Source organism: Panicum virgatum, chromosome 7N (assembly GCF_016808335.1).
Source record: "Panicum virgatum strain AP13 chromosome 7N, P.virgatum_v5, whole genome shotgun sequence".
NCBI lineage: Eukaryota > Viridiplantae > Streptophyta > Magnoliopsida > Poales > Poaceae > Panicum > Panicum virgatum.
Window position 1 is genome coordinate 40213630 of NC_053151.1, and position 13267 is coordinate 40226896.

The following is a 13267-nucleotide window of genomic DNA, read 5'->3' on the forward strand; positions in this document are numbered from 1 at the left end:
CTGCCTCGGCGTGGGAGTGCTTCCCTCGCACGGAGGCGGCCTCGGTGACGGGCGTGCGGCATCGTTGCGCGACACTGCTTGCGGCGATCAAGTGCATGGGCTTGTGGAGGCGCGGCGGCGGTGTCGTCCCGGACGGGCTGCTGTGGCGTTGGTGTCGGTTTTGCCACGCCGTGCGCGTGCAGTTTGGGGTTGGGATGCTCTGGGCGAAAGCCCTCGCCGGCGTTGTTGGTGGGATGACGGCGGCGTCCTTGACGTTGCTTTCCTCGTTGGGGGTGTCATTTTGGAGCTACAACTCTGCTGCACGGGGTTCTCTGGGTGAAAACCCTGTCCTCTAACGAGCGACGAGCGACGGCGGCGCTTGTCGTCGTGCCCTTCTTGAAAACGTCGTTCTCTAGAGACCCAGCTCGGTGTGTGGCTTCAGCGGTCCTTGGTCATTAGCGGCTTCTGCTGGGGGTCGATTTTTCCACTGCTTGGCAAGATGAAAGGGTGTTGCATGGCGGTTTGTTAGAGATTCAGGGGAGCGGGGCATCTTTGCTCACCACTCCGACGACGACTTCTGAAACGGATCCTGGGCGTAGAGTTACGTGACGGGTGTGGCGAGGCCTCCGTGCGCAGATGTGAGAGGTGGAGTCCAACGGCGGAAGCGGCGAGGCCCCCGCGCGTTATGTTATCGTGGCGGCGACTGTGTGGCAGTCTACGAGTGGCCCGGATCCGGCGTTGTTCACTCCGTCGGGTGGTGCATTTGGTTGCAGCGGCATCACGGCGAAGGATCCTGTATGGCGGCGACCCTCTTGATGCGGTGGTGTCCGCCTCTTCGTTCTTTTTCAACGTCGGGTTGCGTCGAAGTTTTTCGACGATTTATAAGAGTGGAGTGTGGATGAGTGCTGCTATACTGTTTTCGACCTTGTTGACGTTTTGTGTGGAGTGGTTCCACTGGGCCTCTGGATGTAGTTTCGAGTTCTCCTCGTGTTGATGACCCAATCCAACCGAGTGAGTTGAGTTGAGTTCCCCGTGTTGACGTCCCAATCTAACCGGACGAATCTTTGTTTTTTTCAATTTTTTTTGTTTTCCTAGCTATGACCTCCCAGGGCTGTAGACTTGTATTATTCTTTTATATCAATGAAACTCGCACTATCTTGTGCGTTTCTAAAAAAAGATAGATATATACCGCGCGCATTGATCCTGATGCATGTCACACGGGCGCGGGCCGGGGTAGCTACTAGCAGCAGAGGGCGGGCGTGTACGTGGTAGGGTACTTTTGGCCACACGATGCGCGCGCGTGCACAAGGCCATATCTAGGTAGGTCCGTAGGAGAGAAACGATATAATGCACTGGGAGATGAGCGCCGATGATGAGGCAGGCGATGCTAGCTACTGGACAAACGACCGCGACGAGACACGGTAACCGGTACTGTTGTGCTGTACTACGCACTTGCGTACCGCCTGTGGTTTCACACACTGTACTATGGATCCCCCCGCCCCCCCATATATAGGCCTCATCGCTCTTGATGTGTATCGCTTGTTGGCTCAAGGGTCAAGGCCAACCATCAACAAAGTTTTAAGTGCATCCGTGTTGCCTCAAATTAAAGATCGCTGAATGGAAACCTAGCTATTCCGGTCTAGAAGAGGGTTAAAATAAACCTAGCTAGTGCTCTAATGGTTGTTGACGTAGTGCTTGCTCAACTTGGTTTGATCGGTAGCCGGTAGGCAACGACATACATGTGCATGCATGTTACTGATTTCTTCACAGAAGCTTGCATTGCATGCAAGAGGCTATAGGCGTTGTTTGGTTCACCCTGCGCTATTCATTCTATAAGAGAATTTTCTATGAATGAAGTAGTAAATGAAGTCAATTTGCAAAACTTTTTCAGAGATGGGTGTAACTTTCAGCGACGAATCTAATGATAGTAATTAAGTGATGATTTTGCTACAGTGATGCTACAGTAACTATCCTCTAATCACGCGGTCAAAGACCTCATTAGATTTTTTAGGGTCGCTAGCGCGAGGGTTCTGAAGTTGATTTTGTAAACTGGCTTTGTTTGACACCGTAATTAGCGGTCAAAATATCACTATTTACTAGCACGCTACAAACTAAACGGAACCTATTAGCATATCCGGTCCCTGACATGGCATGCAGCATGCATGCTCCGATAGACGAGGCGACGATCGTCCGGCGAAGGTGAGCCGAGACCCTACGCGCAGGCATGCACGCACAGCTACTGGAGGAAGGGGAACGCGCGCGAGAGCGAGCACAGGCAGCAGACAGCGCAGCAGGGAGCAAACGGTCGCCATGGGCAGGCGATCAGGGACTGCGACGGAGCAACGTGCGGCCATGATGGTGTCGACGGAAAAAAGGCGGTGCGGCGGGGTCAGCCCAGCCGCGCCCAAAGGCGGACGACGGACATGGGGTGGGCGGGTCCGCCGGGGAAAGTTGCTGTACGTGCGCAAGTACCAGGACCACCGCTTCCTGCCGCCGCTGTCGCGCCTGGCCTGGCCCAGCCCGTCGTCCCCAACCACAATAAACAACAGCAGGCGATCGAGGGGGGAGGAGGAGCAAGGAAAGGAAGCGGACGGCGATCATATCGCCGCGGACCGCACCGGGCTGGCAGCTGGCTCGATCATCCGCGACGGATGGCGTGCACGGGCCATGCCAATTGCCAATTGCCAATTGCCAATTGCCAATTGCCAATTGCCAAGGCCTCTGCCCCGCGCCCGTGCCGCGCCCTGCCCTTGCCAAGCCAACCCGCGCAGCGCGCCGGCTGCTGGTGGCTGCCTGCCAGCTAGCCGGCCAGGCCTCTGCGTGTCAGCGTGTGCGTGCCGGCTGGGATTTCCTTTTCTTGGGTGGTACGACACTCGCGCCGCGACGGAACCAGCCGCTGCGGAGCGCGCCCAGCCTAGGCTAAGCCCAGGTAGTGTGCAGGCCGATATCTCGGTGCTGAGATCCGCGGCTGCGGCTGCGGCTGCCACTGTCGCCGCAAGGGATGCCGTCCCGGCCCCCTACTCCGGAGCAGGCAGCACCGCGCTCCTCTGCCGGCCGGCCGCTGGGCTCATCGGCTCGGGCCGTGTGCGCGCGGCCAGCAGCCGTACACTTGGTCCGGGAGCCTACCAAGCGGCGTGCCGCGAGCCCGCGACGCGCGAGATGCGCGCCTATCAGCGCCACCTGCTAGCGGATAATTTTGCCAAGGGTGCAGTACACAATTTAAAGTAGCGTGTCCAAGGAACCACGAGGGGGTGTAGAGCCTTGTGGATGGGAGCCAGGGCACCTAAGGGTAACAATCTAGCGATGCCGATTTCATATGTTGATGCTATATTATCTTCTGAGTATGATAGATACAGGTTCAAAGAGTACTTAGAGTCTTAGATTTGCAGTCTAGGAGGTTAATTATCTAGCCATGAGTAGATCATGAATAGTTGATCAACATCAATGAGTAATCATGTCAGTATTTGCAATTATTTTAAGTGGAAACGTATGCTAACCTGGGTGATTACAATGTAGAGTCGAAGTATAAAATGTGTATCACTATCCATAGAACACCAGAGTTGTTGATCATCCGGACATTAGCACTTGGGCAGGCCCATGGAGAGGTCTGATCCCGCCGTCGTCTTCTAATCTTTGATTGAAATGGCTTATGGCTCCAGGCTGCAGGGCTTGGTAGGCCAGCTCTGGCAAAATAAATAGTTCTTAACCATATGATTAATCCCAGACCTAACCGAACATACCAAAACAATTGCCGTGATGGAGCTCGAGCAACTGATGAGCCAGCGAATAAGCATGTTACCTTTCTGCACAATACCGAGCACTACACAGTACAGAATATGCTGCAACACTGTATAGCCTGGCCCGGGGGTCATGGTCCAACCTGTCCTCCGAAACCCTCCCAATGCTGTGCGACTGCGACTCAGAACCTGCAATTGCGGAAACAGCATCAACAAAACCCACTTTATTAGTACAAGAGGGTGAACGCCAGACTAGATAATTGAAATAAGCTGTTGAAAACAAAGGTTGTTGTTCAGTCCAACAGTAGGAGAAAACTTGAAGCATTTTGCACCAGAAGTTTCTGATGATCTGACCTCAAATATCATATAGCAGTGATGTTAAATTGATCCATTGCATAACAGACCTATTCCCTGACTTCTGATGAATAGCAGAAAACCTCACAAAAAATTACTTCTGCAGAGCAGAGTCTTCACAAATAAAGAAATGACCAAATAAGTTAGTCATCATGGAAATAAAAACAAAAATGGTAAATCGATTTCTCTCACCACTGCACTGCACATGCCAATTGGACTCCACAGGTACAACACTTGAACATGATTACATGAAGTCCAAGACCGGCAGTATGATCCCCTGACTGGCAGAGATATAGTATAAAAATAATTGCATCTGAGACACACTCCTAAATTAGTTGTCAAATGGTAAGTGGTTACAGATCCGGAATCTTATGTTTCAACATTAGATTTGCTACTTTTCCCAAAGCAAAGTTGGGTTTCAAGAAAGCAATGCTGCTGCTACTACCCTTACATAGATGATTGTATTTATTGACCTGATGGCATGAGAGCATACGTCACATGCACAAAACCACCAATTAAAGCTATGATGTGCCCAATACTTTTAAGCTAAGCCAACAAGCAAGTAACACTATCAAAATAAACTGAAATCGTCCATAAGTCCATCATGGCTGGGCCATAACAATGCAATACCAAGTTCAACAAGTAGAAGTGTAGTGGATCCTTCTTTACCATTTCATTATTCATTCAAAGTACTTTAGAGCCTGATCCACAGCATCATCAAGTCAAAGCAGCTAATATACTTGAGCAAGTTGGTGTTCTTTCACATAGGAAAACATATACGGACAATATCAACTTCCTTTATCAATTTTTTTGGAGAATATCTTACAGCGAGTACAGCATGAATCAGACTTACAACATAGTATCCGTAGAACAAAACAATGTACAGGAAAAGAAATGGCATAGTAAAATGTGAAGTCTATGCTGGGAAAGCACAAGGTTCCCCAAATGTTCTTTTAGTCAGCTTTGAACTTCAGACACTATCCATCCCAAGAATATGGAGCCCGCTCAACTACTAAATAGTCCCCTCTTATGTCCTTGGCGACCCGTATGTCATCATCCAAATATACGGTGTCAAACCTGAAAGTAGGGATAATGATTCAAATGAAAAAAAAATTGGAAAGAACTGACAAACTAAAAAATGTTTAACACAGATGTTCCGCTTTTATAGCTTTGCAGGAATCCTGCTTGATGAAACCACCACCACCAAGTAGAAAGCTAACATTATAAAACATTTAGCCTTTCACTGGTCAGGACATATTTTTCCATTTTCACCCAAGCACTGAGTGAAGAAGTCAGATCGTGAAATAAAGCTGCTTAAGCGTTTAATCCAGCCCAACTTAACATATAAGCAGGGATTTTTTCTATGGTGGATCAAGGACAAACTGAGTTTGTTAGAGAAGCAAAAGTAAACTAAACAAGAGCAAAAATGAGGACCTAACAAGACAGGAATTGGTTTGCCGCATCTAGTACCAAGAAGGATAGCAGCGTTGCTAAGTTTAGCTGTTACAGTGATTCAGGAAGGAGTCTTTTTCAATTTCCCGTTCAGTTCAGTCAATATGCCTGCAAAATTCCTTTTGATGTACACGATTTCTTTGAATCGCAGTGTACACAGTCAAGTTGCTGTACTTGCATTATTGCTCTAGTTCCTATGCAATAAAATGATTCAATCTCAACCAAAATGATTCATGTCGATGAACATGCTGCACTCACCATCCTTTCCCAAATGGTGGAAAAGGTACCTCCCAGTTGCTTCCTCTCAGTATAGCGCGTGTGAACCTAGAACAAGCACATCAACATTACACAGTAAAATGTAAAACGCTCATCAGTGATCCAACTACGACCAGGTGATCAGACAAAGGACAAATGTTATGTGGTAATGAACAAGCATAAAAAAAAACCTGCCTAAAATTGACTCGCTGGGGTGGCTGGACCTCGATGGCGCCATTGACGACAAACGCGCCCGAAGGCGGAAGCGTGATGACGTTGTTGAGGGCGCCGCCGGGGATATCGATGACCTGGAGCACGTCGCCGGCGGCGGTCCGGAAGAAGGGGGCGTTGCGCACGATGAAGAGCTGCTCCTGCTCGGTCGTCCAGAGCAGGCGCCAGGTTCCGGAGAGCTTGGCGGCGTCGGAGACGGTGTCCGCGCCGGGGGATACCGCGGCGAGCGCGTCGACGCAGGAGACGATGTCGGCGAGGCGCGCGGGGTCGGACTGCGTCTCGAGGCCGCGGCCCTGGTCGGCGATGAGGCGGAGGAGCTCGGCCTTCGCCGGCGGCGGGCGGGCAGGGAACAGGCCGCGGAGGAAGGTGGCGGCGGAGGGCGGTCTGGGCGCGAGGCGGTGGCGAGCGCGGGAAATCGGTGGTGCGAAGGTTTTGGGGACCCCTTGGTAGAGGAGTGGCGCCATCAGCGAAGGAAGATTTGGTTCGGGACTTCGGGTGGTGGAGACGGCGAGGAGCAAGAGCAACACAGGCGCACAGCCTTCCCTCGAAGGGGAGTTGGGCCGAGTGCCAAGATATGGGCCCATTTTCTGCCTTTTTTGAGGGCCCGTTTCCTGCCTCGATGGGCTGCAGAACTAAGCCTCCTCCTACAAGGCTACAAGCCCCATTTGCTGCATCGAACCCTAACCCGCAAGTCGAATCTACAAAACCCCACTAGAGCGTGACCGAAGAGCTCCTCCGCCTCGAACCCTCTCGCGCTTTGACTCCACCGACCTCGCCGCCGCAGCCATGGCGATCGACATCCTCGGCGAGCGCCAGTCCGGCCAGGACGTCCGCACGCAGAACGGTAACTGCCGCCACCCCTTCCTTCCCTTGCCTTCAGATTCCGCCGGCGGGCGTGCGGGGGTCTGTGAGATCTATTGGCCCGAGTCGCCGTTGGGCGCTTTCTGCTTTAGTTACTGAATCTTCTCGTTTGATCGCAGTGATGGCGTGCGGGGCAGTGGCCAACATCGTCAAATCCTCGCTCGGCCCCGTCGGGCTCGACAAGGTATGTGTGTCTTTCACTTTGATCTATTTGGTGTTTATGACATATCACTCATGCTGCCTTTGATGGATCCAAACTTTAGATTTGTAAATCACAGCATCATCTTATGATCTGTTGTTACTCGAAGTCTAGAATGGTATTCTGCTCATCTGAATGCTGCTTCGTGCTCTGCTAATTACATAGATTGGGCTCAGTGTCGTCACAGTTTGAATAATTCTGTAACAAATCTGAAAAATAGCCAATAAACAAAAGAATTGAGTCTATGGTACTCTAAGCAGGAATAGTGAAAACTAATTCAGCATATACTGCTTACAGATGCTAGTGGATGACATTGGTGATGTTATAATAACTAATGATGGAGCCACCATACTGAAGATGTTGGAAGTTGAGCACCCAGCTGCCAAGGTGACTCCTAGCCACAAAATCTGAAAATTGAAGTCTTATGTTTTGATTGCTTCTGTGTGTTTATATTTTTTGGTGTCTATCAATTGCTAGGTTCTTGTTGAGTTGGCTGAGCTCCAAGATCGTGAGGTAGGAGATGGAACAACTTCAGTTGTCATCATAGCGGCAGAGTTGCTCAAGGTAATATATGCTTTGCTTTTCTCACTGTTGTCGATTTCCCAACCAGTTTTCAGGTGCACTCACACAGTTCTGTTTCAGAGAGGCAACGATCTTGTGAAAAATAAGATCCATCCGACCTCTATAATCAGTGGCTACAGGGTGAGTTTCGGTTCTTATTGTAGCTATAGTAACATTTGAATGTTAAATGGTCACTTTAGTGGCAAGATGACTGGTTGACATGTTGGATGTTTTTCCTTCATATTCTACCAGCTTGCTATGCGTGAAGCCTGCAAATATGTGGAGGAAAAGTTGGCAGTCAAGGTAATATACTTGTCTCCAAAGCAAATGTCAGAAGAGTGCTGCCCCATTCCATGCCTATTGTTATACTGATTTGAATTTGAATTTTTATCTACACTTCCAGGTTGATAGACTTGGAAAAGACTCCCTTATTAACTGCGCAAAAACTAGCATGTCATCGAAACTGATTGATAGTGACAGTGATTTCTTTGCAACTATGGTAAGTTCCTGTGGTCATTTAGCATTTAGGTTAGGGGATTCTTTGGTTGGTCATTTAGCCTTCTTGTTTGTATACATAGGGTATTGCATTACTTTTGAGCGTGTAATTACTACCTGTAAAATCCTTATTCCATACTGGCTCTCTGCATTTGTGCTCTCATAGTTCTCTTGAGATCTGTAATAATGTGCCGTTAGCATTTAGGTTAGGGGATTCTTTGGTCGGTCATTTAGCCTTCTTGTTTGTATACATAGGGTATTGCATTACTTTTGAGTGTGTAATTACTACCTGTAAAATCCTTATTCCATACCGGTTCTCTGCATATGTGCTCTCATAGTTCTCTTGAGATCTGTAACAATGTGCTGTTATGGTTTCCGACTGACAGTTTATTTATCCCCAGAGTCAACTGCTAGGATTTCAAGTGTCTTTCAGTTGGTATTTCATTTAGTATTGAGTTATCCTGACATTTGGTTTTTAGGTCGTTGATGCGGTTCAAGCTGTGAAGACTACAAATGCCAAGGGGGAAGTGAAGTATCCAATCAAGGTCAGTCAAAACACATTTTTGGTTACAGCACTGCTCAACTAAATTTATTCTATCATAAGGATTTGCTTTATTATTAATAAGACATCTCTCTGGTTAATCCATTCACATTCACTGCTGAAGTACTTTATATTGGTACTTGTTGCCAATTTTGGACAATGTGCTGTACCATAATAAATTTAGATGACGTTAGATGTTACCTGCAACCCCAGGCACGACGAATTCCTTTGAGCCCCCCTAGGTGGTCTTTTTACCTATGCTGGTGACTATGTCAAAGTTATTTTATTTTATTTTTTGGCTGCTCAGTTCATGGGTGGCAATTTTCAAACATGAAATATTGTTATCTTTTAAGCTGGGGTTTTGTGTTAACTATTGTTATCAATTGAGCTTTTCATAATACTATCATCTAACTATGGTTTTATCTGATCTGCAGAGCATCAATGTTTTGAAAGCTCATGGTAAAAGTCAGAAGGATAGTTATCTGCTGAATGGGTACGCATTAAACACAGGCCGTGCAGCTCAAGGAATGCCTACTAGAGTAACTCCTGCTAGAATTGCTTGTCTCGATTTTAACCTTCAGAAGACAAAAATGCAACTTGGTGTTCAAGTTCTTGTAACTGATCCAAGGGAACTTGAGAAGATTCGTCAAAGGTATTTGCATCCTGTATCGTGATACTTTATTATTCTTGTCTATTTCTGGTTTGATCATGCTCTCTTTAATACCTTTTCCATAGTTCTTGTTTCTTATTTATTTTGGCTGATATCCCTGCCTATTTTATTTGAAAAGCTAGCATTTCATTGATCAGATCTCAAATGTTAATCCTCGTAATATACTCTTTGGCAGAGAATCTGACATAACAAAGGAGCGAATTGAGAAAATTCTCAAGGCTGGAGCTAATGTTGTGTTGACCACCAAGGGAATTGATGATATGTCCTTGAAGGTATGTTTTCCATTATTCAGGCAGAAGTGTTTCTGAAATTTTCCCTTATACTTTGTGTCTAGTTGTGAAGCACCAAATCATTTGTTTTCTTTGGTCACTCTGGTCAAAGTTGCTTTCATGCTGGTACTTTTTTGGTCTTCTGTTCTTTTTTTTTTTTGCATTGCACTTGAGGACTTAAGGTGGTACACTGGTACTCCCTCCGGTAAGGAAAAATTGACATCCGAACATAAGGAATTAGTTTAATTAATGAATGAGTTAGCTGTCTGGGCATCAAGATTTCATGGGCTGAGGGAATATCTTTTACTTGATTATTTCATGTAAAATTTACCAGAGCTTTCACTTCCATATTATTTTTGTGCCTGTGTCATTGTGGTTCATATGGCTTTTGAGTTCTCAAGATGAACCTTCCCTTCAGTGATTTATCATAAAGACAGCTATCAGGATCTTTTAGAGTTCTCTCGCTAATGTTTGTACGCAGACTTATAATGATGATGACTGTTATTCAATGACTTTGGAACTGTGTCATGAAACCTATTTCAGTACTTTGTCGAGGCTGGAGCAATTGCAGTAAGGCGTGTGCGCAAGGAAGATTTGCGTCATGTTGCCAAGGCCACCGGTGCAACTATGGTATGCTTACAGAACAGAGTTTTCAAAAATACTGTCAGAACTTGTATTCATGTTCTCTAGGAATAAAGCAAGATTATATATAGCCAAGTGATAATTTTACACGCTTTGTTTGTATGGACAGTGGATGTGGCTTAATAATTGAACCTTGCAGATTACTACTTTTGCGGACATGGAAGGCGAAGAAACATTTGATTCATCATTCCTTGGACATGCGGATGAAGTTGTGGAGGAAAGAATTGCAGATGATGATGTTATCCTGGTGAAAGGCACGAAGAACACCAGCGCGGTTTGTACTGCTTCCATACCAAATTTAAATTAGCTTTCTATGGGATGGACAGCATTAATTTGAAGATAATGGCATAATGCTTGGTTTTCTGTTTTCTATTGTGTAGGTGTCCATAATACTTAGAGGTGCAAATGATTTCATGCTTGATGAGATTGAGCGGTCCTTGCATGATGCCTTATGCATTGTGAAGAGAACCCTGGAGTCAAATATGGTAATCCTTTTGTTCAATTATGTGTTATTCACCTCCATTTAATAGGTGAACATATAGTGACAATTTTTACTGTTTATTTGAGGCAATGTATGAAAGCCTAAATGGATGAATAGTTGTGGACTACTTGCATGCCTGGAACAACCAAACAGTTCAACATGCACTTTACTTTTATTTCTGAATAGGCAAATGCTACTTGTTATCATTGATGGTGCTAGTGTCCTTAACATGGTTGTGCAGGTTGTTGCTGGCGGTGGTGCAGTCGAAGCTGCATTATCAGTTTACTTGGAGAACCTTGCAACAACCCTGGGATCTAGGGAACAGTTGGCAATTGCTGAATTCGCTGAATCTTTGTTAATCATACCCAAGGTTTTGACCTGTTTATTTTGCTTATATTTACATTTTTTACCAATCAACATAGTATATTAATGGTTAGCATGACCTTGCGCTGACAGGTACTCTCTGTTAATGCTGCAAAAGATGCAACTGAGCTTGTAGCAAAACTTAGGGCATATCATCATACTGCTCAAACGAAGGCTGATAAGCAACATTTCTCAAGGTAATGATAATTATAGAACTTGTCATTTTTAGTCATTTGATTAAAGTGGCTCCGGTTCATCTGTTTTATTTCTGAAGTTGTGGTTTTCTATTTCTATCAATTCCTTCTGAAGTTTTTTCTATTATACTGCAAGGAAAAGAGATATACTGGCTCACTGTTCAATACATATGTGCTTAGTCATATCATCTCAGTATTTTTTGTTTACCGTGTTACAAGCTCCGTGAAAATGAGCGTTGATTTATAATTAGGTGCAACATGCCAAAACTTTGCAGCTGCACCTAGATGAATCTTGGTAGCCTCACAAGTCATAATTGGTATCCATCGATGCTTGCTATTAATGTTTGTTTCTTTGTTTGTGCAGCATGGGTCTTGACCTCTCTAAAGGTATCATTCGCAATAACCTTGATTATGGTGTGATTGAACCCGCGATGAGCAAAGTAAAGATTATTCAGGTTGGCCCACTTGTTCCCCTGTCATCGTAGTATTTGTAATGCCTGAGATCTGTTCAGTCATCTTTTGCGTTCTCGTTGCAGTTTGCCACTGAGGCAGCCATCACTATCCTGAGGATCGATGACATGATCATGCTTACCAAGGAAGAGGGTAACGAAGAGGAGTAACCAGCTCACTGGTAGGGGTCGTGGACTGTTGTGTGATGGTTGTGATAGCATGTAATATTTGTCTTTCCTTTTTTGCTAGCTGTGGACATTTTAGTAGGATGTTGTACGAGAACTGCAAGTGGATCTGTATCCTAGTGAGTTGACGTTATTTGGAAAGACAGCTCACGAATGAATCAAGTTTCTGTGTACTGTGCGATACATTTTCGGGGCCTTTTATGCCAAAATGGAAGTTATTTCATAGTTATGCGTAATAAGCTATTAAGTTGGGATCAGGATTAATGTAAAGCAAACTTACATTTTGTGATGGTCTGCCGATCTTTTTTTTTCCTGGCGCGTTAGCATCTCCGCCAACATGGCGGTTGTTCATGTTCACCCAATTCCACTTTATATCCCTCTAATTTGAAAAAAAAAATGACTCTTAACTTCGGTTACCGCACGCCCAAGGCCCAACTGAAGTTTGTAGCATGCCAAACAAATTTGGGAAATCCATCAAGATCTTATATTTCAAAAAAAGAAAAGAAATCCTTCAAGATAAACACATGCTCCTGTGACCGTATAAGCTGGTGGGCTGTTGGAGATGGGAGTCGCGTACAAGATGAAGACTTCCTGGAGAAAGAAACTAATTTCTTCTTACATCGTTTGTGACGGCGCCTTCCGGTCCGGTCCAGCCCATTTGAGCCTCTAATGAGTAATGCCCACACCGTCACATTCACACGGCAAGAGCAGCCGCATCCTGGGCGGCAAGCTCACCAAACATGCCGAGGAGTCTGATGCGCTTGAGGACTGGCTGCGCTGCCGCCCCTATAGAGAATCCGGAGGCAAGTAGTATATGTGTTGCAGAACAAGCGAAAGCTTCAGGCTTCAACCCTGTCATACAAAGAACTGGGTTGCAATATTTTTCTCATCATCACATCTGACATGCATGTACAGATCGGTCCGGCTCGTGTGCAGGAAACAAGAACACAAATAATAAGCCACCTAAAGAATTAATGATATGTACACGGATGTCTGAAGATTTCCAAATTCACCTGAAGAATTATATTTACATCACGGAACACGCCCACCGTTGCTGCCGCCGTACAAGTTCTGGTTCCCCAGATACTCGCTGGAGGGTGATGGAGGATCGCCATTTGCACCAGGCCACCGTTGCCCCGGAGGTTCAGGCTGCTGCTCCTGCCCCCATCCGATGCCGTGCGGCGACTGTGGCCAGGGATCCATCAGAGTATCGCCGGGAAGATCGGCCGCCAATGTCGGCGGCGGCGCCCCTTGGAACCCGACATTATTGGCCATCAGCTGCTCCTGGTAATAGTACATCAACTGCTGCTCTGCCGGCAAATGCATCGTCTGCTGCTGGTAATATCGC

General features: G+C 46.3%; 2 protein-coding genes across 6 annotated transcripts; one reads left to right on the top strand and one right to left on the bottom strand.

Moving 5' to 3' along the window:
- Positions 1-3377: 3377 nt before the first annotated feature.
- LOC120681431 (probable plastid-lipid-associated protein 11, chloroplastic) lies at positions 3378-6510 on the bottom strand. Of its 5 annotated transcripts, XM_039962927.1 has the most exons (6): positions 5973-6510; positions 5781-5846; positions 4924-5147; positions 4263-4351; positions 3779-4184; positions 3378-3662 (listed from the first exon to the last, which is right to left on the bottom strand). In XM_039962927.1, exons 1-3 carry the CDS (start codon positions 6470-6472, stop codon positions 5048-5050), a joined length of 666 nt encoding a protein of 221 aa, XP_039818861.1. In that variant the 5' UTR covers positions 6473-6510; the 3' UTR covers positions 3378-3662; positions 3779-4184; positions 4263-4351; positions 4924-5047. The 5 variants fall into 5 exon arrangements, with proteins under 5 accessions (XP_039818861.1, XP_039818860.1, XP_039818859.1 ...); XM_039962926.1 differs by having other exon boundaries at positions 3779-4351; XM_039962925.1 differs by having other exon boundaries at positions 3425-3662; positions 4263-5147.
- Positions 6511-6639: 129 nt separating this feature from the next.
- LOC120681429 (T-complex protein 1 subunit alpha-like) lies at positions 6640-12155 on the top strand. The gene is made up of 17 exons (XM_039962922.1): positions 6640-6852; positions 6989-7053; positions 7366-7455; positions 7546-7632; positions 7711-7770; positions 7882-7932; positions 8033-8128; positions 8604-8669; positions 9100-9317; positions 9511-9607; positions 10148-10234; positions 10386-10520; positions 10627-10731; positions 10969-11097; positions 11184-11287; positions 11649-11739; positions 11821-12155. The coding sequence occupies exons 1-17, from the start codon at positions 6795-6797 to the stop codon at positions 11902-11904; spliced, it is 1623 nt and encodes a 540-aa protein (XP_039818856.1). The 5' UTR covers positions 6640-6794; the 3' UTR covers positions 11905-12155.
- Positions 12156-13267: the final 1112 nt, after the last annotated feature.

What these genes read in the sequence shown, in the direction of transcription:
- LOC120681431 (XM_039962927.1), bottom strand. Translation starts at nt 6,472, where the DNA reads ATGGCGCCACTCCTCTACCAAGGGGTCCCCAAAACCTTCGCACCACCG. An exon ending in CCCCAGCGAGTCAATTTTAG is followed by an intron (nt 5,847 to 5,972) that starts GCAGGTTTTTTT and finishes TGCTTGTTCTAG; the next exon opens with GTTCACACGCGCTATACTGA. An exon ending in CCACCATTTGGGAAAGGATG is followed by an intron (nt 5,148 to 5,780) that starts GTGAGTGCAGCA and finishes CCCTACTTTCAG; the next exon opens with GTTTGACACCGTATATTTGG.
- LOC120681429 (XM_039962922.1), top strand. Translation starts at nt 6,795, where the DNA reads ATGGCGATCGACATCCTCGGCGAGCGCCAGTCCGGCCAGGACGTCCGC. An exon ending in TTGAGCACCCAGCTGCCAAG is followed by an intron (nt 7,456 to 7,545) that starts GTGACTCCTAGC and finishes ATCAATTGCTAG; the next exon opens with GTTCTTGTTGAGTTGGCTGA. An exon ending in GCAAAGTAAAGATTATTCAG is followed by an intron (nt 11,740 to 11,820) that starts GTTGGCCCACTT and finishes TTCTCGTTGCAG; the next exon opens with TTTGCCACTGAGGCAGCCAT.